The following is a 26,665-nucleotide window of genomic DNA, read 5'->3' as shown; positions in this document are numbered from 1 at the left end:
ATATGCTATGCATCCGATGAAGTGAGCTGTAGCTCACGAAAGCTCATGCTCAAATAAACTGGTTAGTCTCTAAGGTGCCACAAGTACTCCTTTTCTTTTTTCTTTTGGCAATTACAGTGGCCATTGTCCTCTGGGCCCCCAGGCAGCTCGGGGTGAGTCACGCCTTTGTCTCTGTGTCTCTGCAAAGAGCCAACAACTATTCCCCACCACAACTAGTTACCCTTATACCACATGGGGGAAACTGAGAAACACAATATTCATTCAATATATTATCCCCAATTCCCACGCCGTCACAGGCTTCTCCATCATCCTGCCTGACTGCTTATGGGCGGAATTAGCTTCAAAACACGCCACGGGACAGTGGCATTTCCTGCTTCCTCCTCCCCATAGAGGGGCCAGAAGCAGTTCACGGACCCCAGGGCGTGGTCATGGCTGTGGGCTCCAGCCCCTCCTGGGCGCACTCCATATCAACAGACTGGGGTCAGGCCCTCCCTGGGGCAGCAGGGGTTTGGGGCGGTAGCTGCAGCTTTCCTGAGTCAGGAGCCAGGGAGCCCAGTAACCCGCCTCTGAGGGTGGGGTGGGGGAGCTCAGGGACCCAGGGACCTGAGGCTCTGGCTGGGGTGGTGCTGCCTGGCCCTGGGCCCTGGGCCTAGCCCCACAGTCAGTTCCTTACATAACTATTCACTTTTGTTTCCTTGTTTTCTGGCGTTTCTGTGTTTGCCCAGTGCCTTGCCCAGCCTGTCCCATGAGTTTCAGCTTGTCCCAGGCTGGGCCCCTGGACACACCTCTGCACACAGCCGGAGGGAGGAGGGCAGTGGCAGGCGGTTTCTCCCCGTCACACGCGGTGAGCCAGTAAGAAATGGCACTAAAGGGCAGCTCCGCCATAGGCCCCGATCCCCAGCAAGAGCCCCTGAGAACTCCAGCGGCCCTGCAGAACGAGAGCTCAGGGCTGGCACAGCCCCACCCAGCCCCATCCCAGGGCCAGGGCAGCCACTGCTCCCACCCTTCCGAGGCCCGAGAGGTGCAGGAGAAAACCAGGCTAGAGCCTGACTCATCACAGATCCCTTTATTGTGCATCCCTATAAATACAGACCTTTCCAAGGACATTGTGACCCCTCCTCCCCCGTCACGCGGGGCGACGTGGTTACAGATCACAGGTACAAAAACAGCCCCAGGCCAGTGGTGCAGGCCAACGTGACCCCTGGAACCAGTACACTGGGGGCCTTGTGGCCGGATATGGCATTTGGCAAGTGATTGGGGGCAGGAGGTGCTTGGAGCTGGGGGGAGTAGGGGAGGGTTCCTCCGTCGCATTGTTCATCCAGTTTCTTCATGTGTTCGGATGCTCGCTCCCACCTCCTGGGAACAGGCGAGAGCTGGGCCAGAGAGGGCCCCCCAGCGCAGTGGGGCAGGGGAACAGCCCATACGCAGCTCGGGGCAGTATGGGGGGGCTCCCCTGGGGAGTCCCTGTCATATTCCCTGCACTGCCCAGGCTGGTTGGCGGGGGATATATGGGGCAGCCCCTTTACCCTCCCCCATTAGGAATTTGCCCCATTAGTGCTCACCCCACATGGCCCAATCAGAGCTGGAGCAGCTCCCCCTCCCACAGGGCTGGGGGTTGCAGGGTGGAGGGGGCCGTCACCCCCTCCCCACCCTGGCCCACTGTGAATCCAACCCTCTCCCCCACAGTGCAGTCGCCCTGCCCGGCACCCTGGAGTCCAGCTGCAGGAAGCACGCGGCCATGCTGGGAGCTCTGCTCCCGCCGGTCCTCGGGGTGGCCCCCTAGAGATTCTGTGACGTGGCAGGGTTGGCGTAGAAGGCGTTGGTGCCGTTGCCGGCGGCGATCTGGGAGGAAGCAGAGGGGATGGGGTTAGAGCCAGGCTGGGCCAATCCACCGTTACCTGGCAACAGGACCCCCAACCAGGCAACCACCACGTACCCCTGTCGGCATGGAAACCGGGGCTCTGGGGCTGGGGAGGGGCTCACTGGGCCGAGCCGTGGCGAACAGACCCCAGTCCCGTTCGATCCCGGCCACCCCGTCCCTGGCAGCAGGGAGAGACCCCCGGGACCGCGCCAGCTCCGCCGCCCCACGGCAGCATGGGGGGCACGTGATGGGGCTGGGGAAGGTGACCCCACCCCAGAGCCCCGCAGGGCTGTGGCTGCTTCACGGGGTTAATGTTCAGAGCACCTGGCGCCGCTGGAGCAAGCCCTGGACTCCTGCCAACAGCACCACAAACAGCCCGGTGTCTACTGTAAATATGGCTCTTGTCACGCGCCCAGCTCTGCCCCTCACTGCCCCCCACCCCAGACCTGCACAGGCCTGCCCTGCCAGCGGGCCAGGGGTCCGGGCTGAGGGGGCACACCCTCCAGGCAACACCAGCCCCTCCAAGGTGCCTAGGAGCTGGCTACGCGCCCGCCTGTCCCGCCCCAGCTTCCCATGACTTGGCTCTTTTGTCTCTAGCCGGCCGCAGCGGTAAATATTTACTCAGGCCGGGTGTTTGAACAGCCTGAGCCACGGGCTGCGGAGCAGAGGAGCTGGAGCCAGCCCAGCGAGGAACAGGGACACAAACACCCACTGGGGCGGCTTGAGGGCCCAGCCCCCCAGGAACCTCCCCAGGGCCCACCCCCCTCTGGCTTCTCTGCCGTGCCAAATGCAGAGCCGGTGACAACAGGGACTGACGAGCCCCCAGCTGCCCACTCGCCCGAGCGCCGGCTCACGCCAGCTCCCAGCCCAGCCCAGGCGGCTCAGCTGGCGGGGCCCCCCGCAGACGCACCCCCCCACCCCCTGCAGAGGGGCTGCAGGCTCTTGGTGCTGGCCCCTCACGCCGATAGTGCCCACCCAAGTCCTCCACCCCTGCACCGGCCTCGGCTCCCCGTCACTGAGCCCTGGCAGAGCTCCTGGCAGCCCCGGCACGCCATGGCACCAGGCAGCTGTGCCGGGCCGGCGCCGGGGGAGCAGGGCGAGGGGGCAGGGGAGGCTGTTCAGTCACAGGGAGAGAAACGTGGAGCCGAGGAGGCACCAGCCACCCGCTAAGGGCTGCCGGGGCTCCACGGGGAGGCAAAACCAGAGCCCCACGTCCAGACTCCGCCTGCTCCCGCCCAGCCGCCCTCCCCGAGGGCACCTGCCACCCCGGGCTCAGCAGGGGCCTCGGCTGCCCTCCCACCGGTCAGCAGGGGCGTGAGAGCGACACTAACCCCCCGTCCCGGGGCAGGAGCGGGGCCGCCTGGCATCCATGGGCACGGTGCAGGGGGCAGAGCCCAGCCAGGCCACCCCGGGCAAGGGGCCCAGCCAGCGCTGCCAAGGGGGCCATTTGTAGAGAGCCTTGTCTCAGAGCCAGGCATCGACCCACCTCCACCCCCCTCCCTGCCTGCCCCACCACCTCGCTCTGCGACCCCCTCCCCCTCCCTCCCTGCCCCACCACCTCGCTCTGCGACCCCACCCCCTTCCCTCCCTGCCCCACCACCTCGCTCTGCGACCCCCTCCCCCTCCCTGCCTGCCCCACCATCTCACTCTGCGACCCCACCCCCCTCCCTCCCTGCCCCACCACCTCGCTCTGCGACCTCACCCCATCCCACTACCCCACCCTCAACCTCACCCCCACTCCATCCCCCCTACCCACAGTGCCATCCTCTGACCCCACTCCCCTCCCTCCCTGCCCCACCACCCCACCTCCACTCCATCACCTCACCCTGCCCCTACCCCCACTACCAAAGCCACCCTCTGACCCGCCTCTCACTCCCTCCCCCCACCCACTGTTGCACCCTCTGATCCCAGCCCCACTCCAGACCCCCGCCCCTCTGGAGCAAGGCAGGGGGCTCGTCCCCCACAGACAGCAGCAGGAGTCACAGAGTCCAGGTTGGACCGTCCCAGGCCGGCCGGCCCATGGTGACCGTCTCATCTGACCAGAGACCGGCCCGGAGTGAATTGCTGCCGAACTAGGGCCCAGCGTTCAGCAAACGCCCTGTCTGGCGCAGGACCTGCCGGGGCCGGAGAAGCCAGCGGGGCCGGGGGCTGGTCAGGGGTTACTCGCCCCCAGCCACACCTAACGCTCTTCCCAGGCTGAGGCGGAGGAGCCGGTGGCTCCTTCTTTCTCTCCCCAAACAGCCCTGCTGAGGGTCCCGCTGGAGCCGCGCTGAGCCCCCATGGGAATGGAGAGCGATGGGGCGGGGGGTACGGACCATCCGAGCCCTGGTCCCAGGGCAGGCAGGGCCAGGGGACGCTGGTGCTGCCCAGGACAGGACAGGCCATGGCAGGTACAGGACTGGCGGCCCCCAGAGACCCGGGCAGAGCCGTGGGGGCGGGGCGGGCAGAGCCATTAGCTGCTGGTTTCACATCAGCCAGGAGCTGCCCTGTTAGTGATTAACTCGGCGAGGGGGGCCGGGGTCAAGGTCAGAGGCTGCCCCATGGGACCTGGGCTGCAGTCACCTGACTGGGGAGAACAACACTTCCCCGGGCTCTGGTCAGACCCATCCCCTGCCCCCCCAGGAACATGCAGCCCCCCACCACAGGACTACCCCCCAGGACCTCGCTCTATAATCCCCCAGACACCCCCCCGTTGCATCACCCCCCAGGAACCACACCCCATAACCAAACCAAGACCATGCCCTATAATCCCACAGGATAACACCCCATAACCCCCTCTCTACCCCAGGAACACCCCCCCACATTGCATCACCCCAGCACATCCCCCCCCCCAACAAGCTGTTGTGATGAAGTGGGACTGTTCTTAATGTTTCCTCTGAATAGTGTGGGGGTGCCTCAGTTTCCCCTAGGCAGTTCTTAAGTATCTAGGTGGTGGGGTAAGGGGGTGTGATCATTGCAGGGCCCTAGAGGGCAGGTGTGTGCAGGGGTCTGGACACAGACAATGGCCGACACCCTGTTTCCTGGCAACTGATGGCCTGGGCCCTTCTCCCCTGCAAGGTGAGAGCTAAAGGGTTGGAGAACAAAGGAATCCGGTGACCTCCTGGCCTGGGAAAGGGACAAAGCCCAGAGGAGGAGGGGCTGGAGAGAGTTTCAGTTTGGAGGCTGGCTAGGACATGGAGTGAAGTGCAGACGTGGTTGTCTGGCTCACTGCCCCCCAAAATGGACCCGGCTGAGGGGTCCGGTTCTCTGTACCTACAAGCTCTGTGTTAGACCATGTTCCTGTCGTCTAATAAACCTCTGTTTTACTGGCTGGCTGAGAGTCACGGCTCACTGCGGAGTTGGGGGGCAGGACCCTCTGGCTTCCCCAGGACCCTGCCTGGGCGGACTCGCTGTGGGAAGCGCACGGAGGGGCAGAGGAGGCTGAAGGCTCCGAGGTCAGACCCAGGAAGGTGGAAGCCGGGTGAGCTGTGTGTCCTGCAGACAGGCTGCTCCCAGAAAGGCGACTGCCCCCAGAGTCCTGCCTGGCTTCGTGGGGAGCAGGTCCAGAGCATCGCCCAGGGACTCCGTGACAGCTGTATAGTGCAGCAGGGCCCCGTGCTTATATTCCTGGCTCTGGGATCCCCTTTGCCCTCCCCCCCGCCAGCTCTGTCCTGGGGGGTGCATTGGGTGGGACACAGTTAGGACCATGGGAAGCACCGTGCCACCATCATGCACTAGCCCCCCCACACCTCCGGGTTTGTGTTCTTCTGTCTGGTGAAATTTTCTGGGATGAGCTCACCAACACCCTTTTCCCCCCAAAACCCCCCCTCAGTGAGCAATGGGGGGACATCCACCCCCAGTGTGTGCCTGGCAGGGCTGCCATGTACTGGGGGCTGGCGTCCAGGGGTGCACCCAGGCAGTGTACGGGGACAGGCATTGGGGCACACGCTGGGCGAGGGGGCACCCCAGGGCAGGACCAGGCCCCGCTGCTTACGTCACTGTAGGGGTTCTGCTTCTTGCCGGGGGCGCTGAAGCGCCCGTGGGTGTGGTAGGTGGGGTACTCGCTCATGGGCTGGTACGAGGCCTGCGAGCTGAACATATCCAGCTTCCCGCGGTTCCTCCTGCAGCACGAGCAGACAATCTAGAGGGGCGAGAGGAGGCTGGTGAGCGGGGGCGCAGAGGGGATGGAGGGGACAGGCAGGGCGAAGGAGAGAGGCTGGAGGGGCCTGAGGCCGGAGGGATGGGCAGCGGGGGGCACTCACCAGCAGGATGAAGAGGAGAATGCTCAGCACCAGCCCAATGCAGACCAGGACTAGCAGGGCGATGCCCCAGCCGGGCACCAGGGGTGCTGGCGCCGAGGTGGCCGGGGGAGAGCTGCCAGAGTTGGCTGAAACACAAGTAGGAGCAGTCAGGGGCTGGGGAGGACCCGGAGGGGAGGGATCCCGTAGAGGGGCCCAAGCCAGGGGATGCAGCTGGCCAGGCAGAAGAGCCAGGGAAAGGGGCTGTGGGAAAGGGGCTGGCCCAGGGGTGCTGGGAAGAGGCTGAGTTGATGGCCGGGGGCCCAGCCCCAGGGTCAGCGAGGACGGCTCTGAATGGGCGCGCTGCCAGGGGGCCCAGAAGCCCCCGCTCCCTCCCTGGGACAGATACAGGCTGGGCTGGGCTGGGCTGGCAGGGCAGGCACCCTCCACAGACACGCCCCAAAGCAGCCCAGCCAGGGGGCTCTGCTGGGAGCTGGAGGAGCCCCCGAGGGCAGCCCGGTCTCCACAGAGCTCTGCACAAGGGCCAAGGACACCAGCCCCCCTCAACCATGGGCTGAGCCCCCCAGGACAGGGACCCCCGGACACGTGGCTGTGGGCACACTGTGGGGCCCGGCTGGAGCCTGCTCACCGCGGATACTGTCCAGCTGGAGCCCATCAATGCTGTTATTGCTGTCCAGCCTTTGTCTCAGCTGCCGCTCAATGTCGGCGGCGCTGATGCTGCTGTCGTCGCTCACTCGGTACAGCAGGACGGACTCTGTCACCACCGAGCCCTGGCTGCCGAGCGTGCCGGAGAGGGGGCGTTAACTGGGGCTGGCCCCGGCCCTTCCCGCGCCCCTGCACCAGCTCCCCCATTCCCACCTGCCCCTGCTCCGGCTCCCCCATTCCCACCTGCCCCTGCCCCGCTTCCTCCATTCCCACCTGCCCCCGCTCCAACCTCCCCTATTCCCACCTGCCCCTGCACCAACCTCCCCTATTCCCACCTGCCCCTGCCCCGCTTCCTCCATTCCCACCTGCCCCCGCACCAACCTCCCCTATTCCCACCTGCCCCTGCTCCGGCTCCCCCATTCCCACCTGCCCTGGCTCCCCCATTCCCACCTGCCCCTGCCCCGCTTCCTCCATTCCCACCTGCCCCCGCTCCAACCTCCCCCATTCCCACCTGCCCCTGCACCAGCTCCCCTTTTCCCACCTGCCCCTGCTCTGGCTCCCCCATTCCCACCTGCCCCTGCACTGGCCTCCCCCATTCCCACCTGCCCCTGCCCCAACCTCCCCCATTCCCACCTGCCCCCGCACCAACCTCCCCTATTCCCACCTGCCCCTGCACCAGCTCCCCCATTCCCACCTGCCCCCGCACCAACCTCCCCTATTCCCACCTGCCCCTGCACCAGCTCCCCCATTCCCACCTGCCCCCGCACCAACTTCCCCCATTCCCACCTGCCCCTGCACTGGCCTCCCCACACCATCCGTCTGCTCCCCACCTGCCACCTAGCCCTGCACCAATTTCCCCATACTACCCACTGGGCCCTGCACCAGCTGCCCCACCCACAACCCCCTTGAACCGTCCCTCCTTATGCCCCCATCTGCCCCTGCCCCAGCCCCCTCCCCAGGGCAGCACACCTGCCCAGCACGGCCTCAGGCAGCCAAAGCTCTGGGCTGCTCAGACATGGCACCCCCAGGGTCACACGCTCACAGATTTAGCCTCTCTCTCCTCACCTTTCTCCCCCACCCCAGCCCAGGAGGCAGCAGGCTGCCCCCTCCCCTGCCCACAGCTGGGGCAGCCCCATGGCACACACTGTACCTGAAACGCAGATCAGTCAATCCCAGGTAATTCTGCCCATTCCGGCACCCTGGGCAGCCATAGATCTTGATGTACTGTCACAGACAGAGGGGAACAGGGTCACCGCCAGCACCCAGCCAGCTCGGGGAGGCAGGGAGCACCCAGCTTGGCAGATCTGCCCCGGCCCCTGCCAACCTTCCTTGTTCTTCTCTGTGCTCTTCGCTGGGGTGCAGGGGCACGGGGGGTCTCCCCACAGCTGGCTGGAGAGGGGCAGAGGGGCCCAGAGCCGAGGGCAGGGTCCCGGGGGGGGCTCCCCAGACAGGACTGAGGGTCTCTCCCTTCACTGCTCCAGGACAGGAGACTCTGGGGCTGAGGGGCCTGGTGCCCAGGGCTGGGCCTGGGGGTGGGGTGGGGGTGTCTCCCCTCCCTGCGCCATGGGGTCTCTGCGTGTGGAGCCCGAACGGCAGCAGCCACCAGAGGCCCGAAGGCTCATTGCACGGCAGGTCGATGGAGCTCCCCGCGAAGCCCCCAGCCTGGGGCTGGCAGCCACCCCCAGCTGGCAGGCCGGGGCAGGGTGCCGGGAGGGGAGGGAGGGGCTGCTGTGCTCACCATGATCTGGATTTTGGAATATAACTCCTGGTAGTAACTGGTGCTGGGGTCGAGAAGGGAGTTGTTGAAGTTCCAGTTCACAATGCGGAAGGCGAGAAATAAATGGATCGGGGCTGGGGTTGTTATGGAGGTGCCGGGGGACGGGGTGGTCGTGTTGCCGGGGGATGGGGTGGTCGTGTTCCCGGGGGACGAGGTGGTCGTGTTCCCAGGGGATGAGATGGTCGTATTCCCAGGGGACAGGGTGGTAGTGTTGCCAGGGGACGGGGTGGTCGTGTTGCCGGGGGACGGGGTGGTCGTGTTCCCGGGGGACGAGATGGTCATATTCCCGGGGGACAGGGTGGTCGTGTTGCCGGGGGACGGGGTGGTCGTGTTGCCAGGGGACAGGGTGGTCATGTTCCCAGGGGATGAGATGGTCGTATTCCCGGGGGACGAGGTGGTCATGTTGCCAGGGGACGGGGTGGTCGTGTTCCCAGGGGACGAGATGGTCGTATTCCCGGGGGACAGGGTGGTCGTGTTCCCGGGGGACGAGATGGTCGTATTCCCGGGGGACAGGGTGGTCGTGTTCCCGGGGGACGAGATGGTCGTATTCCCGGGGGACAGGGTGGTCGTGTTCCCGGGGGACGAGATGGTCGTATTCCCAGGGGACAGGGTGGTCGTGTTCCCGGGGGACAGGGTGGTCGTGTTCCCACGGGATGAGATGGTCGTATTCCCAGGGGACAGGGTGGTCGTGTTCTCGGGGGACGAGATGGTCGTATTCCCAGGGGACAGGGTGGTAGTGTTGCCAGGGGACGGGGTGGTCGTGTTGCCGGGGGACGGGGTGGTCGTGTTCCCGGGGGACGAGATGGTCATATTCCCGGGGGACAGGGTGGTCGTGTTCCCGGGGGACGAGGTGGTCGTATTCCCGGGGGACGGGGTGGTCGTGTTCCCGGGGGACGAGATGGTCGTATTCCCGGGGGACAGGGTGGTCGTGTTCCCACGGGATGAGATGGTCGTATTCCCGGGGGACAGGGTGGTCGTGTTCCCGGGGGACGAGGTGGTCGTGTTGCCAGGGGACGGGGTGGTCGTGTTGCCAGGGGACGGGGTGGTCGTGTTCCCGGGGGACGGGGTGGTCGTGTTCCCGGGGGACGAGATGGTCGTATTCCCGGGGGACAGGGTGGTCGTGTTCCCGGGGGACGAGATGGTCGTATTCCCGGGGGACAGGGTGGTCGTGTTCCCAGGGGACAGGGTGGTCGTGTTGCCGGTGGACGGGGTGGTCATGTTACTGGAGGGTGGGGTGGTCATGTTCCCAGGGGATGAGATGGTCGTATTCCCAGGGGACAGGGTGGTAGTGTTGCTGGGGGACAGGGTGGTCGTGTTGCCGGGGGACGGGGTGGTCGTGTTCCCGGGGGACGAGATGGTCCTATTCCCGGGGGACAGGGTGGTCATGTTCCCGGGGGACGAGATGGTCGTGTTCCCGGGGGACAGGGTGGTCGGGTTGCTGGGGGACGGGATAGTCGTGTTCCCGGGGGATGGGGTGGTCAGGTTGCTGGAGTGAGGGGTGGTCGTGCTGGTGGGGGGCGGTGTGGTCATGCGGGTGGGGGGCGGGGTGGTTGGGTTGCTGGAGTGAGGGGTGGTCGTGCGGGTGGGGGGCGGGGTGGTCGGGTTGCTGGAGTGAGGGGTGGTTGTGTGGGTGGGGGGCGGGGTGGTCAGGCTGCTGGAGTGAGGGGTGGTCGTGCGGGTGGGGGGCGGGGTGGTCAGGTTGCTGGAGTGAGGGGTGGTCGTGCGGGTGGGGGGCGGGGTGGTCGGGTTGCTGGAGTGAGGGGTGGTCGTGCGGGTGGGGGGCGGGGTGGTCAGGTTGCTGGAGTGAGGGGTGGTTGTGTGGGTGGGGGGCGGGGTGGTTGGGTTGCTGGAGTGAGGGGTGGTCGTGCGGGTGGGGGGCGGGGTGGTCCTGTCGGTGCTGCCAGTGGTGGGGGGGGTGCTGGTGCCCTGTGCTGCGCCTAGGAGAGAATTGGTCCATTCAGTTCAGGAGAAAACAGAACAAAACGTGAGGTGCAGGCGAGGAGCAGAAATCCCTGGACGGGGCAGCTGGGGCATCAGGCGCCCAGGAGTCAGGGGCAGTTATTTTACACAGCACGTGATGAGCCTGGGGAACTCACTGCCACAAGGTCCTAGCGAGGCCGAAAGCTCCCATGGCTCAGCCAAGGCCTGGCCGGTCACAGGGACAAGGGGGGCAGCCGGTGACCCTGAGGGGATGAAGCGGCTCCTAGGCAGGGGTCGGACAAGGAGGGGGCACATCACTGTCGCCTGGGGGTCCTGCAGGAGCCAGGGGTGGCCTGTAGGGACAGGTCCCGGGGCCATGCTGATGATCCCCATGCTGGATGGATGGGAGCGACTGTAGCGCCTGGGGCCGCAGCCTGACACATCGAGAGTCCCCCCCCCCCCAAACTCGGAGAGGGGCTGCGCTGCCGGGGCTCCAACACCCCGATGTGGGGTCTGATGTGGGCCCCGCCCAGCGACCCCTGGGCTCCAGTACAGCTCAGCCCCGCTGCGGATCAGGCACCTTCCCCAAGCCCTGTGTCTGGAGGCCGGACTCGGTGCGTGGAGCCGGGTGTTGGGAGCCCCTGGGGTCCCATCTGGAGCTGCCCGATGTCCCCCGTAGAGGCAAGCCCTGCGGGGTCCCCGGAGAGCTCCCCACGCCTGTGTGCCCTGTGTGGAGCGAGCCATGGGGCTGGCTGGGCTGGGCTCTGCCTCCCTCCTTTTCACAGATGGATGGGGCTGAGCCCCAGGGGCAGGGCCCTCCCTGCCCCTCCTGGCCTCTCCTCTGCCTGCTGGCACGCCCCAAGGCAGGGCTGCTGGAACAATTTGTACAGTGGGGGAGCTGAGAGCCATTGAACCAAAGTTTAACCCTGTGTATGATGCAAACCACTTCAAGCCAGGGGGTGCGGTAGCCCCCAGCAGCCCTAGCTCCACACCTGTGCCCCCAGGCAGTGAGAGCGGCCGGGGCTCCAGCCCTGGAGCGCTGAGGCTCTGACCCCATCCTTCCTGGGCCTCACAGCGCCCCGCTGCAGCGTCCCGCTGAGCAATTCCTGCCGCTGACACAGCAGCCCACCCCGATGCCGAGAGCCCGGCCGGCCAGTGGGCAGCGCTGCCCCGCTCACAGGCGGCCCATGGGCCACGCAGTCCTGGGACTGATAAAGACGCCCTCGGCCTGAGCCCGCAGCTGGGGCCTGTCCTGCAGCCAGCACCAGCCTGGGGCTAACATCCCCCCTTCTCTTGGGGCGCCGTGTCCCGGCCTCCTGGCAGGTCACTCGGGGCGTGGGCTCCCTGCACTCGCAGGAAGGGATCCACATGCTGCCCCCGGGGGTCCTGGACCGGACGTTCCCTGCTGGGCTTCCCTGACTGGTCCTGGGCCGTTACCACTGGGCTCAGCCAGACCGACACAGTCCAGACACACCTGCGTCAGCCCCTGGGGAGTGTCGGCCAATGGCTGTCGGCCAACGCCCTCCTGGGTCCCAACCCGGGAGTTCCTGGGCACCGTCAGAAAGGGGCCCGGGGGAGGAGAAGGGGCTCCCCAGAGCACCCACCCCAGGGGAGAGGGGACCCCATGAACACAGAGACCTGGGTGGGGCTGCGCAGAGGGCACCCTAGGAACACTGGGCCCTGGGGGGGGCTGGGCAGAGGGGACCCCAGTAACACTGGGCCCTTGTGGGGGAGCTGGGCAGAGGGGACCCCAAGAACACTGGGTGCTGCCCATTGTTCTCTGGGTCACTGCAGCATCTGGGACGATCAGGCCCCACTTGCCCATTGTCTCCCGTTGAGGGGCAGATCAGCGGATCAAGGCGGCGGAACAGAGCTGGGCCCTGGGGCTGCTCCACCTGCTGAGCCATGGCCCCACCCCACGGATCCTGCTAGGGAACGGACAGAAACCTGCCCTGGGTCCTCCGCCGTCCCCACTCCACGACTGCCCCCAACCCCCATCTGAGCAGCCCAGACCCCAGGGTGGGTCCGATCTGGCTCCAAGTGCCACTCAGGCCCGACAGCCCCCAGCAAAGGCTCACCTGTGGCCAGCAGCAGCAGGACTAGACCCAGCCGCAGGGCATCTGTGCTCAGGCTTCTGGGCTTCATGGCGGCTGGTGGGGTCGGGGCTTGGCCCCAGGTGTCCCAGCACCGGGCTCTGTCTCTCTCTGCCTCACCCGGTGGGGCTGCGCCTCCCGTTAGCCCGCAGGGCTCTCGACAGTCCAGGAATCAGGAACTGGCAGCAGCTCTGGGGCTGGAGCTTTATAGCAGCACCTGCGAGCAGGTGTGGCCTCACCCAGCGGGCTGCGGACACTCCCAGGAGCTTGCTCCGTGTCACCCAGGTCTGTGCTGGTCTTGGGGCCCTGCCCTCCAGGGCACCCCCAGCCCTGGGGCCATGCCCCCAAAACCTACCCCCAGCCCTACCTCACCCGCCCTCCCTAGATGGGAGATGGGTGTGGAAAGGTCACAGAACAAATCCCCAGATTGTCCCCAGCACAGGGGCTCGGTGAGGGCCAGGGGAGGGCCCCGAACTGGGGCTGGGGAGAGGCCCCCCCGGGTGGAGAATGGGGCAGAAGCCCCAGGCTGGAGGAACGTGGGGATCTGATTCCCCCGTCCCATCTGAGCACAGTCCTCGCCTTGTATCACAGCTCCAGAGGGGGTGTGAGGGGAACGAGGCCCGGAGATGGGGGTGAGGGGAGGGTCCCTGCAGCCCCTTGGCTCAGATACCTTGGGGCCTTGGTGCTGCTTGGCTGGCCGCCTGGTCCCCTCCCCAGCTCACGCCCGGTGTGGGATTAATCATTCCAGGCACCAGCTATTGTCTGGCCAGGGGCTCCCCTCATCTGCCCCAGATTCACCCGTGCAGAATGCACATGGTGTAAGCCCCAGGGCATGCCCAGGTGGGCGCCCACCCTGCCGGGTGCCAGCAGCCCTCGCTCTGCTGGGCACCAGTGCCCCCTGTCCCTCCCCACCCCAGTCTCCCACCTGCCATGGTTCTGGGACTGGAGTGACCGTGTCTCTCCCTCTGCTGGCACTAGGGCCTCTGCCCCCTCCCTGCTTCTGCCCACGACCTGCTATCATGCCCCTTGCATCTGAGTCAGTGACCCAGGCCCAAGCCGAGGGTGCCCTGGGGAAGGGGAGCCCAGTGGCAGCAGTGAGTTCTGTGTTGAGCCCCAGAGTCCCTGCCCCACCTGCACTGAGTCCATGGGGGGCTTGGCCTTGTGTGTCGCTGGAGTTCTCAGTGCCTGGGCAGGGAGTGGGGTCTGGTCTGCAGCACCAGGAACTGGGGAACACGGTCCTCTGCCCAGCGCCCTTGCGGGACCACAGCGCCAGCCATGGCCGCCCAGACTTCCAGCCCCCCGGATGCTGCCAGAAGAGTCGGTGACATGGAGCTCGTGTTTGCTAACAGGGCGGGAGCGAGAGCAGGGCTTACCCAACAGAAACAAGGAAAAAGGGAAAAACAGCTTCACCCAGGCATGTCATGAGCAGGCCAGGGCTGCTGACGCCATGCCGGGGCAGGGCAGGGGGACATGATCGGAGAGGGGGCTGTCTCCATACGGGAGTCCCAGGCCTGGGGCCAGCCGCCGGAGCTGGGCATCCTGCCCAGCCGTGTCCCACTGCCACATCAGGGATCCAAGAGGCGAGGCGACCATGGGAATCAGCTGCAGGGATCAGGAGCAGGAGGGGCAGGCCCAGGGAGACCCCAGGAGCTCAGGCTCTGGCCGGGCCCTGCAGCAGGCACCTGACGAGCCCAGCGCTGCGGTGCGAGGTCTCTGTGCTGGACTGGGGCGGGCTGGGACCGAGTACTGCACTCACAATGTGGGGAGCGTCCGGCAGGAGCAGGGCAAGGCTGGGGCTGTTCAGGAAACTGGGCAAAGACATCCGGGGCAGGGGGGCTTCGCTGCGGAATGACACCAGGGCAGCTGGGTTTGAAGAGCTTCCAGCGGGGCTGAGTGGAGACCAATGGCCAGCAGAGATTTGCAGGGCCAGCGCTTCCCAAAGGGAGGTGGCAGCCCAGGGCGACAGACCTGCTGCCAGGCTAATCAGAGGCCACGGGTCTGCAAGAAATGTGGAGGCCACCACCACACCATGCTGAGCCCACGGGGCAAGAGCAGCTCACGCAAGAAACGCAGCAGTGCCGGAAGCACGTCACCCCTGTAGAGAGCTGCAAAATCCAGGCCCGCCTGCAGCTGGGGCGGCCAGGACTCTGGCGGAGACGAGGCAGAAGCAGGGTCTGCCTGGGTCTCATGCTAGGTGCACAAAGGCAGGTGCTGAGCATGGTGTGACCCCCGACATACAAGGTGAGCGAGTGCCCAGGCTTCACACGGAAACCTGGTTCCCTAGGCGGGTGCAGAATGAGCCCTGCTGCGAGGCTGCACCAGCTGGTCCGATAAGAACGGAGGCCCCGCAGTGTGTTTGAAGTAGCAGCGCTGGAAGCCTCCTGTGTCCTTGGCCTGCAAACTCAGATAGTCCAGCAGGTGCAGGACCTACGCAGCAAACTGCCCAAAGCCCCTTAGCCTGGGAGAAAAAGGAAACTCAGACGCCAGCTGACTGAGCTGGCAGGGGGGCGCAGTAATAAAAGCGAATGAGGGAAGAGATTATGCAGATTCAGATGATCCAAGGACACGACGGACCATGAGCACTGCCCCTCATGAGCCATTGGCAGGCACCGGGGTGCTGAGCCAGGGCACAAGCCAAGGGTGTGGCCGGCAGATCGGGGGAAAGCAACTTCCCTTGGGTGCTGCCCTCGCCCCTGAGCTACAAGGCCCTGAGCAACCTGCCCAGATCGCTGAGCAGCTGGCTGGGCGGGAGCAACTATCGACGGTCCCAGTCCCCTGCCGTGGGGCAAAAATGATCCGTGCCCCGTGCACTGGGTGACTGACATGTGCTGGGGGTGGGGTGGGGGGAAGATGGGATCTCTCCAATGGGGCAGCGGTTCCCAGGCCTGCAGAGGGAGGGGTGAGCTCCTTTGTAACCAACCCCCCCTTCTCGCTGCCTCATTCCAGGAACTGGGGCAAGGGGGGGTCAGACGGGCAGGGGATGGACACAGAGTGCAAGGGGAGGGCCAAGACTGGTGCCTCTCCCTATCTCCCCCATGCCTTCTACACCCCCCGCCCTGGCCGTGTCTATCTGCCCCGGGCCCTCTGCACCCCCCGGCCCTGGCCATGTCCCCCCCACAGTGTAACGTTGTAAAGTGTGGGGTGGGGGATCCGGTGGGCTCCTCCCCTCCTGCCCCAGCCCTTCCCACATCCCTGTGGCCCCTGTTGGGCGGTGAGGGCAGCTCATTGCTCGAGCGACGCTGCCTCCTGCTGGGCATGTCTGTGTTCGCAGCAGCTCCCCTGGCCGCTCGGAGGAGGCGCCTGAAGCTGCGCTGGGGTCTCTGAAGTGCAGGTGAGTTTGAGTCTGAGCCTGAGCGAGGGTCCCCAGGACAGGACAGTTCGGGGCCCGGCCCCTCGCTGAGCACCAGCCGCGTCATCGTGCCTGGTTCTCTGGAAACATGCTCAGTGTGCAGCGGCTGGCTAAGTAGAGGACACGGTGCTAGGCCCTGCTAGGGAAGGGGATAGACAATGAGCCCTGGTCTACACTAGGACTTTAGGTCGAATTTAGCAGCATTAAATCGATGTAAACCTGCACCCGTCCACACGATGAAGCCCTTTATTTCGACTTAAAGGGCTCTTAAAATCGATTTCCTTACTCCACCCCTGACAAGTGGATTAGCGCTTAAATCGGCCTTGCCGGGTCGAATTTGGGGTACTGTGGACACAATTCGACGGTATTGGCCTCCGGGAGCTATCCCAGAGTGCTCCATTTTGACCGCTCTGGACAGCACTCTCAACTCAGATGCACTGGCCAGGTAGACAGGAAAAGAACCGCAAACTTTAGAATCTCATTTCCTGTTTGGCCAGCGTGGCAAGCTGCAGGTGACCATGCAGAGCTCATCAGCAGAGGTGACCATGATGGAGTCCCAGAATCGCAAAAGAGCTCCAGCATGGACCGAACGGGAGGTACGGGATCTGATCGCTGTATGGGGAGAGGAATCCGTGCTATCAGAACTCCGTTCCAGTTTTCAAAATGCCAAAACCTTTGTCAAAATCTCCCAGGGCATGAAGGACAGAGGCCATAACAGGGACCCAAAGCAGTGCCGCGTGAAACTGAAGGAGCTGAGGCAAGCCTACCAGAAAACCAGAGAGGCGAACGGCCACTCCGGGTCAGAGCCCCAAACATGCCGCTTCTATGATGAGCTGCATGCCATTTTAGGGGGTTCAGCCACCACTACCCCAGCTGTGTTGTTTGACTCCTTCAATGGAGATGGAGGCAATATGGAAGCAGGTTTTGGGGACGAAGAAGATGATGATGATGACGAGGTTGTAGATAGCTCACAGCAAGCAAGCGGAGAAACCGGTTTTCCCGACAGCCAGGAACTGTTTCTCACCCTGGACCTGGAGCCGGTACCCCCTGAACCCACCCAAGGCTGCCTCCTGGACCCAACAGGCGGAGAAGGGACCTCCGGTGAGTGTACCTTTTAAAATACTATACATGGTTTAAAAGCAAGCATGTGAAAGGATTACTTTGCCCTGGCATTCGCGGCTCTCCTGGATATACTCCCAAAGCCTTTGCAAAAGGTTTCTGGGGAGGGCAGACTTATTGCGTCCTTCATGGTAGGACACTTTACCACTCCAGGCCAGTAACACGTACTCGGGAATCATTGTACAACAAAGCATTGCAGTGTACGTTTGCTGGCGTTCAAGCAACATCCGTTCATGTGTTATCCTCAGGAGAGTGAGATATAATCCATGGTCACTGGTTGAAATAGGGTGCTTTTCTTCAGGGGACACTCAGAGGAGCCCATTCCTGCTGGGCTGTTTGCCTGCGGCTGAACAGAAATGTTCCCCGCTGTTAGCCACAGGGAGGGGGGAGGGTTGAGGGGGTAGCCACGCGGTGGGGGGAGGCAAAATGCGACCTTGTAACGACAGCACATGTGCTATGTATGTAATGTTAACAGCAAGGTTTACCCTGAAAGAGTGTAGCCAGTGTTTTATAAAATGTGTCTTTTTAAATACCGCTGTCCCTTTTCTTTTCTCCACCAGCTGCATCTTCTCCTTCCCAGAGGCTAGTGAAGATTAGAAAGAAAAAAAAACACACTCGAGATGAAATGTTCTCCGAGCTCATGCTGTCCTCCCACACTGACAGAGCACAGACGAATGCGTGGAGGCAAATAATGTCAGAGTGCAGGAAAGCACAAAATGACCAGGAGGAGAGGTGGCGGGCTGAAGAGAGTAAGTGGCGGGCTGAAGACAGGGCTGAAGCTCGAATGTGGCGGCAGCGTGATGAGAGGAGGCAGGATTCAATGCTGAGGCTGCTGGAGGACCAAACCAGTATGCTCCAGTGTATGGTTGAGCTGCAGCAAAGGCAGCTGGAGCACAGACTGCCACTACAGCCCCTGTGTAACCAACCGCCCTCCTCCCCAAGTTCCATAGCCTCCACACCCAGACGCCCAAGAACGCAGTGGGGGGGCCTCCGGCCAACCAGCCACTCCACCACAGAGGATTGCCCAAAAAAAAGAAGGCTGTCATTCAATAAATTTTAAAGTTGTAAACTTTTAAAGTGCTGTGTGGCATTTTCCTTCCCTCCTCCACCACCCCTCCTGGGCTACCTTGGTAGTCATCCCCCTATTTGTGTGATGAATGAATAAAGAATGCATGAATGTGAAGCAACAATGACTTTATTGCCTCTGCAAGCGGTGATCAAAGGGAGGAGGGGAGGGTGGTTAGCTTACAGGGAAGTAGAGCGAACCAAGGGGCGGGGGGTTTCATCAAGGAGAAACAAACAGAACTTTCACACCGTAGCCTGGCCAGTCATGAAACTGGTTTTCAAAGCCTCTCTGATGCGTACCGCGCCCTCCTGTGCTCTTCTAACCGCCCTGGTGTCTGGCTGCGCGTAACCAGCAGCCAGGCGATTTGCCTCAACCTCCCACCCAGCCATAAACGTCTCCCCCTTACTCTCACAGCTATTGTGGAGCGCACAGCAAGCAGTAATAACAGTGGGAATATTGGTTTCGCTGAGGTCTAAGCGAGTCAGTAAACTGCGCCAGCACGCTTTTAAACGTCCAAATGCACATTCTACCACCATTCTGCACTGGCTCAGCCTGTAGTTGAACAGCTCCTGACTACTGTCCAGGCTGCCTGTGTACGGCTTCATGAGCCATGGCATTAAGGGGTAGGCTGGGTCCCCAAGGATACATATAGGCATTTCAACATCACCAACAGTTATTTTCTGGTCTGGGAATAAAGTCCCTGCTTGCAGCTTTTGAAACAGACCAGAGTTCCTGAAGATGCGAGCGTCATGTACCTTTCCCGGCCATCCCACGTTGATGTTGGTGAAACGTCCCTTGTGATCCACCAGTGCTTGCAGCACTATTGAAAAGTACCCCTTGCGGTTTATGTACTCGCCGGCTTGGTGCTCCGGTGCCAAGATAGGGATATGGGTTCCGTCTATGGCCCCACCACAGTTAGGGAATCCCATTGCAGCAAAGCCATCCACTATGACCTGCACATTTCCCAGGGTCACTACCCTTGATATCAGCAGATCTTTGATTGCGTGGGCTACTTGCATCACAGCAGCCCCCACAGTAGATTTGCCCACTCCAAATTGATTCCCGACTGACCGGTAGCTGTCTGGCGTTGCAAGCTTCCACAGGGCTATCGCCACTCGCTTCTCAACTGTGAGGGCTGCTCTCATCTTGGTATTCATGCACTTCAGGGCAGGGGAAAGCAAGTCACAAAGTTCCATGAAAGTGCCCTTACGCATGCGAAAGTTTCGCAGCCACTGGGAATCGTCCCAGACCTGCAACCCTATGCGGTCCCACCAGTCTGTACTTGTTTCCCGAGCCCAGAATCGGCGTTCCACAGCATGAACCTGCCCCATTAGCACCATTATGCATGCATTGGCAGGGCCCATGCTTTCAGAGAAATCTGTGTCCATGTCCTGATCACTCACGTGACCGCGCTGACGTCGCCTCCTCGCCCGGTAGCGCTTTGCCAGGTTCTGGTGCTGCATATACTGCTGGATAATGCGTGTGGTGTTTAATGTGCTCCTAATTGCCAAAGTGAGCTGAGCGGACTCCATGCTTGCCTTGGTATGGCGTCCGCACAGAAAAAAGGCGCGGAATGATTGTCTGCCGTTGCTCTGACGGAGGGAGGGGCGACTGACGACACGGCTTACAGGGTTGGCTTCAGGGAGCTAAAATCCACAAAGGGGGTGGCTTTACATCAAGGAGTAGTTCAGGCAGGACTTCACGGAGGGTTCCAATAAGAAATGGTGCACCTAAGTTATTGTTCTTATTGGAACAAGGAGGTTAGCCTGGCCTCTGATTGATACATGGCTAGATTTACCTCGCTGCACCTTCTCTGTGAGTGACTGCAGTGTGACCTAGAGGAATGAGTCCCCTAGACAGGGGAGGAGGCAAATGAGTACAAAACAAATCTGGTCTATTTCTTGTTTTGATCCACTCCATCTATCTTTTACATCTTTGGCTGGCAGCAGACGGTGCAGAAGGACATACTGCCTGCCTGCTCACCATAAGACGGTTCAATAGGACTGACTGCCGGACTTAAGAGAATGACCTGGTCAAGTCACTAAAAATTTAGTCCCTGCGCCCATGTCTGCCCAGGCGCTCCTGATCGACCTCACACAGGCGACCAGGAGTACCTCGGACATGACGAGGACGGCTACCAGTCGTATTGTACCATCTGCTGCCAGAAGGCAATGGGTTGCTGCTACTGTGTAGCAATGCCGTACCGCGTCTGCCAGCACCCAGGAGACATACGGTGACGGTTATCTGAGCGGGCTCCATGCTTGCGGTGGTATGGCATCCGCACAGGTAACTCAGGAAAAAAGGCGCGAAACGATTGTCTGCCCTTGCTTTCACGGAGGGAGGGAGGGAGGGAGGGAAGGGGGGACTGACGATATGTACCCAGAACCACCCGCGACAATGTTTCAGCCCCATCAGGCATTGGGATCTCAACCCAGAATTCCAATGGGCAGCGGAGACTGCGGGAACTGTGGGATAGCTACCCACAGTGCAATGCTCTGGAAGTCTACTCTAGCCTCGGTACTGTGGAAGCACTCCGCCGAGTTAATGCACTTAATGCACTTCTGTGGGGACACACACACTCGAATATATAAAACCGATTTCTAAAAAACCGACTTCTATAAATTCGACCTTATTCCATAGTGTAGACATACCCTGAGACAGTAAATACCATAATGGCACGATGTAAACCCCTGGTATCCCCCACCTGAACACGGCCTGCAGGGCTGGTCGCTCCATCTCTGAAAGATGTATTAGCCTTGGCAAAGGGGCAGAGAAGGGCAACAAAAACCGTCAGGGGGCTGGAACAGCTTCCGTAGGAGGAGAGATTAAACCTGGGACAGGTTTAGCTTGGAAAGGAGCCGACTAAGGGGGGGCTATGACAGAGGGCTATAAATCTTGAGTGGTGTGGAAAAAGCAAATAAGGAAAAGTTATTTACCCCTTCATGTAACACAAGAACCAGGGGTCACCCAATGAAATTAATAGGCAACAAGTTTAAAACAAATCTGAGAAAGCATTTCTTCACACGACACACAGTCCACCTGTGGAACTAATTGCCAGGGGATGTTGTGAAGGCCAAAATTGGAACTGGGTTCAAAAAGGAATGAGATACGTTCTCACCCCGCTCTCTGCTCTAGCTCAACTCCTTCCAGTTGTGCACCGAACACCATGACTAACATCGGAGAGAGACAGGGTGGGTGGGGTAACATCTGGTATTGGACCAATGCCTGCTTGAAAGCTGGTACCTTCCACCACCCAGACACTGGTCTAGGGAAAGCTATTCCCTCACCCACCTCAACTGCTGGGACCAGCACTGCTACGACCCTGCAACTGATTAACAGGTGTCCCGTGTGGTTCATTTTCTCTCTACGTCTCTCCCCAGGGCGGGGGGATTGTGTTTGGGAACAGTCAGACTGGGTCAGACCTGAGGTCCGTCAGTGTCTCTCTTTGACAGGGCAGCACCAGATGCTGCATCGGAAGCTGTAAATACCTGGTATTAGGCAGATGTGTGAGTCTCTACTCCCGCCCCCGGAAAGTCTCACCCTAATCATTTAGATACCCTGGGACCGGGCCAGGAGGCGCCTTGACCCAGAGACCTTGAACTTGGCTCTGTTCTTTGGCAGGCCAGTGTAGGGAGCAGAGGGCAGGGTGATGCGCTTATGGGATCCAGTCTTGCTGAGGAGACGCTCCGCAGGGAGCCAGGCAGGAACCAGGGCACAGACGCCTCTTAAAAATGGTGTTTTGTGTCTGCGAATTTCATGTGCCTGCCATCAACTGCAAACCTCCAGCCGGGCCACTGGCAGCTCCCTAGCGCCCTCTGGTGGGCCCAGCCCCCAGCACTGCCCCTGGCAGCTCCACAGCGCCCTCTGGTGGGCCCGGCCCTCAACACTGCGCCCTCAACACTGCCCCTGGCAGCTCCACAGCGCCCTCTGGTGGGCCCAGCCCCCAGCACTGCCCACTGGCAGCTCCACAGCGCCGTCTGGTGGGCCCAGCCCTCAACACTGCCCCTGGCAGCTCCACAGCGCCCTCTGGTGGGCCCAGCCCCCAGCACTGCCCCTGGCAGCTCCACAGCGCCGTCTGGTGGGCCCAGCCCCCAGCACTGCCCACTGGCAGCTCCACAGCGCCCTCTGGTGGGCCCAGCCCCCAGCACTGCCCACTGGCAGCTCCACAGCGCCGTCTGGTGGGCCCAGCCCTCAACACTGCCCCTGGCAGCTCCACAGCGCCCTCTGGTGGGCCCAGCCCTCAACACTGCCCCTGGCAGCTCCACAGCGCCCTCTGGTGGGCCCAGCCCCCAGCACTGCCCCTGGCAGCTCCACAGCGCCCTCTGGTGGGCCCAGCCTCAACAGTGCCCCTGGCAGCTCCACAGCGCCCTCTGGTGGGCCCAGCCCCCAGCACTGCCCACTGGCAGGTCCCTAGCGCCCTCTGGTGGGCCCAGTGCCCAACACTGCCCCTAGCAGCTCCACAGCGCCCTCTGGTGGGCCCAGCCCCCAGCACTGCCCATTGGCAGCTCCACAGCGCCCTCTGGTGGGCCCAGCCCTCAACACTATGCACTGGCAGCTCCCTAGCACCCTGTAGTGGGCCCAGCCCTCAGCACTGCCCCTGGCAACTCCACAGCGCCCTCTGGTGGGCCCAGCCCCCAGCACTGCCCACTGGCAGGTCCCTAGCGCCCTCTGGTGGGCCCAGTGCCCAACACTGCCCCTAGCAGCTCCACAGCGCCCTCTGGTGGGCCCAGCCCCCAGCACTGCCCATTGGCAGCTCCACAGCGCCCTCTGGTGGGCCCAGCCCTCAACACTGCCCCTGGCAGCTCCACAGCGCCCTCTGGTGGGCCCAGCCCCCAGCACTGCCCACTGGCAGCTCCACAGTGCCCTCTTGTGGGGCTAGCCCATCTCTGCACACTAGCACGCACCAGTGGGCCTAGTCTCAGATCTACATGTTGCAGTTTTTCTCCAGCTAGCCTGCTGTTTTCTCTCACTTCCTAAGAATGGACCCTGCCTTGGGCCTGGAGCCACCCCACTCTCCTGGGGGTCAGAGGAGACTTCAGTCTCCCGGTTACTATAACAGAGAGACCTGCAATAAGATGGGATGCACCTGGATTTCTCAAACCTTCGGGAACAGAAGCTGGCTTCCAGCTTGCCAGCCCAAGCTGCTTGGCTGGGTTTAGGCACCCTGTGCCTCCACCCTGCCCAGCGCTGAGCCCTCCAAGATCAGCAGGTGCTGGGGCAATGCCTGGCAGGATTGGGCCCTGTGTGTTCTAGGAACATGCTTTCAACAAGTCACATGAGCTGTTCTTCACCCACGGGGGGAGCGGTGTGACTCCTCCTTGCCCTTGGAGTGGCTTCCCAAAAGCCCTTAAGCCACTGAGCCCGACTCCACGCCCACCTCAGTCAAGCTCAAGTCAACACCAACCCTTGCAAAACATGAGTGTGTTTGTGCTTCTTACCAGAAGGATCCACCTGTGAGGGAGGGGCAGCTTGGAAGCATGTATTGACATTGAAATACACACAGTGCGACCCAGGGCTGGCTCGTGTGTTGTGCAAAAACTACTATGTGATTGTTTAGTTAAAAACCGTCCAATAATTAGGCTTGGAAGGAATAGGTTTTTTAAAATCGGTAAATGTTGGTAAACATCTATGTCATAGTACACACGCAACCAATGACAACTATTTCCCTCGGTAATGAGTGGAATTTACAACTAGGCAAATTACGAAAAATGCTGGTTGATTTAAGGATATTTACTTTGTATATTTTGACATGTGATGTTGACCATTTGTGTTTTAATGGGTATAAAGCTTTAACTTTTTGAATCTCAAGGTCTGTTGTCATTAAACAATTATTGTCTGGCTTCCCCACAACTGTCAAAATTTAAACTGAAAAAAAAAATACTTAAAACCCATAACCTTGTGCAAGTGTGAACATTTACATTGATTAAAAACTGGAAGAGGGGGATGCTTAGAGATAAACATTGCTATTACACATTCAAATTATTAGAAAAATAAAAATCTAATTCTACCAAGTCTAATCATAATGCATACACACAAGGGGGCCAAATTAAGTTTGCATGGGCAGAGTTCATTCAGGCATTTCCTAGTGCATGCCTTTGCAGCCTCACTGGTCTTGTAACGTAGGGGTTTTTAATGCAGTTTCCCAGGTTTTTCAAAAAGGCAACTGAAAAAATAGAAATTCCATCCTGTGGCATCACACTGACCCACATACAAATCGCCATCAGGGCTGGAACCTTTCGATCGACAGCACAGAGCTAAGAGAGGTAACTTGTAGCAGTAGTAGGTTGTCATTCTGTGTGAAGACACACCATCAGAGGGGGATGAGACACATAGTTTGCCAGTGGGTTTCACAGGTGTTTGCTGACAGGAGAGGAACACTTAGCGCTCGTCTACACTAGAAGTGCTACGGTGGTGCCACTGCAGGGTGTCTGGAGAAGACGCTCTATGCTGACAGGAGAGAGCTCTCCCATTGGCATAATAAATCCACCTCTGTGGGCGGCGGGAGCAGCTCTCACACCGACATAGCACATCCACACTGGCACTTAGATTGGTGTAATTTACATCATGCAGGGGGTGATTATTCACAGCCCTGAGCACCATAAGCCATATCGAAGTAAGCTCTAGTGGACACCAAGCCTGAGCCTCAGGAATCCTTGCTTCCATGCCAGGTTCTGCAGGTGAGTGTTGTCTCCTGTTTGCAGACACTTATCTCACAACAGGGCTCCATGTCTGTCTCCTCTTCTCCATGCTGCCTGAGTGCTCGTGCGGGTGGGGGAAGGGCACAGAGAGCACAGGAGAGACAGTCTCTCTGCCCTCGGTTGTGGTACTCTGTGGCTCTGGGGTTTGGAAGGAGCAATTGCAGAGAAAGTCCGGTTCTGACCTAGCAGCCTGGGGCCGGGGCATGCTCAGGCCAGTTGCCATGTAGGAGCTGGGGCATGGGGCGTGGAGCACACTCAGTGCAGGTGGAATGTCTGGAGAATGTAGCTCCCAGCCTCTGATGAGCCTTCACTAAACGTGTGCATATTGTCAGATGGGCAGATTTGGGCCAACTTTCATGGGGACAGAAAAAGGCCCCTCCCTGACACAAAGACCAAATGACAAGTCCCTGCACCAAAGCATGGGGGCGCTAGAGCTTCTCACTGAAGCAGTTATAAGAAATTTGAAACATGGGTGATGTATTTTCCCATAACCTCTTTCTCAGAAATGACTGAACTGTTTCTGCTGAAAATTTCCAGAAAAATTCAGCCTAAAGCAGATGCTCAGCCTGGGAAATTTCAGCCAAAACAGCCTAAGTTTGGTAAAGTTACAAACAATTGAAAATAGTCTTATCACAGAAAGCATCAGACAACCTTGACTACAGGTGGCGATGAGCCGCTCCATCCCCCCATCAGTGTGGTTTGGCAGGAGCTCGAAATGGTGACAACCCCCCCGCTTCTCGAGTACAGGTGACACCCACCTGTGCACCCTGCCGCCTAGACCGGACAGGGACATGGCAGCCCCTGGTGACTAGGAGGTGGCACTGAGTGCCTCCAGCAGGCAGCAGGCCCTGAGCCCCATCTCCTGTGCATTGGGGGTGTGGAGTGGGGGCATAACCAGCTCACTGTACCCCAGTTGCTTGCACCAGGGCATGATGGGGAAGGACTGCCCCCACCCCACCCAGGACAAGGGCTGGAAGCCCCCTGGCTTGCACTGTTGAAAGCTGACCTGAGCAGAGCCCCGGGGAGCAGCCCGCAGGCACAGTCAGGACTCACTGCCAGGCTGGGAGGCCAGGCTGTCCCCAGTGGGTCTGCTCAGCCCCAGGCCAGTGGGAGTGCATTGCCCTTTTAAGAGGGGACTCTCCATGCCTCAGTGAACTCAGGCGACTTGGCATTTCCATTGTTGGGCGCTCCTCGCACTCGTGCTGCAGCGTTTGGAGGGGAAGGAGGCAGGACCCGGCCCAGGCAGGTGGCCGGAGCCAGGAAGGGGCGCAGGGAGCAGCCCGGGTCTGGCACAGGAGGGCTGGGTCCCCTGCTCCTCTGCCTGGCCGGGGGCGCAAGGAAGGTAAGGGGGGTCCTTTCCCGGGGAGGGGGCTGCAGCTGCCCAGGGACCTGGGCTTGAGGCTGGGCTGCCCCAGGGGGAGGGGAGGCAGGGGCTCAGCTGCTCATTGTGACCTGCATTCAGCCCTGTTGCTGGGACACTTGTCTCCATGGCAACAGTAACTCTGATTATTTAACCGAATTCCCACAGAGCCAGGGCGCGTTGGAGCGCAGGGACCCAGTGGGTCCGGACGGGGCTGCAGAACCCGGCTGCACCGGGACCCACTGGCTCCAGGCAGGTCTCCCCCCTGGCTGGGGTGGTTCTGGCCCGCCTGGATCCTCAGAGAGCCCGGGGCCTGTGCCGGGGGGATCAGTAATTCCTGAACTTTCCCAGGAGTGCTCAGCCGGGGCCCAGCCTCAACCCCGGGGCCAGGAGAAGTCGTGGAGCCAGGCGTTACCCCCTGGAGCAGGGGGAGCCCGAAAGGATGAGCCCAGCGGAGGTGAGATGTCGCTCGGGCGAAGGGCTGCGGCTGGCACCTCCTTCCAGGGCAGCAGGAGGGACGGGATGCTGTGCAGTGTTGT

The 26,665-nt window shown here is 61.4% G+C and overlaps 1 protein-coding gene across 1 annotated transcript; it reads right to left on the bottom strand.

Moving 5' to 3' along the window:
* Positions 1-1,633: 1,633 nt before the first annotated feature.
* Positions 1,634-10,051, bottom strand: MUC1 (mucin 1, cell surface associated). The gene is made up of 6 exons (XM_074938993.1): positions 8,483-10,051; positions 7,895-7,968; positions 6,728-6,873; positions 6,103-6,227; positions 5,835-5,981; positions 1,634-1,842 (listed from the first exon to the last, which is right to left on the bottom strand). Exons 1-6 carry the CDS (start codon positions 10,049-10,051, stop codon positions 1,780-1,782), a joined length of 2,124 nt encoding a protein of 707 aa, XP_074795094.1. The 3' UTR covers positions 1,634-1,779.
* Positions 10,052-26,665: the final 16,614 nt, after the last annotated feature.

Source organism: Natator depressus, chromosome 24 (genome assembly GCF_965152275.1).
Source record: "Natator depressus isolate rNatDep1 chromosome 24, rNatDep2.hap1, whole genome shotgun sequence".
In the NCBI taxonomy this organism is placed as follows: domain Eukaryota; kingdom Metazoa; phylum Chordata; order Testudines; family Cheloniidae; genus Natator; species Natator depressus.
Note: the sequence above shows the minus strand (reverse complement) of the source record. Positions and strands in the feature narration are given on the sequence as shown.

Coding starts and splice junctions, on each gene's coding strand:
- MUC1 (XM_074938993.1), bottom strand. CDS start 10,051: ATGACCACACCGCCCCCCACCAGCACGACCACCCCTCACTCCAGCAAC. Junction 6,228..6,727: donor CCAGCTGGACAGTATCCGCG/GTGAGCAGGCTC, acceptor CTTGTGTTTCAG/CCAACTCTGGCAGCTCTCCC. Junction 1,843..5,834: donor AGCAGAACCCCTACAGTGAC/GTAAGCAGCGGG, acceptor GCTTCCTCCCAG/ATCGCCGCCGGCAACGGCAC.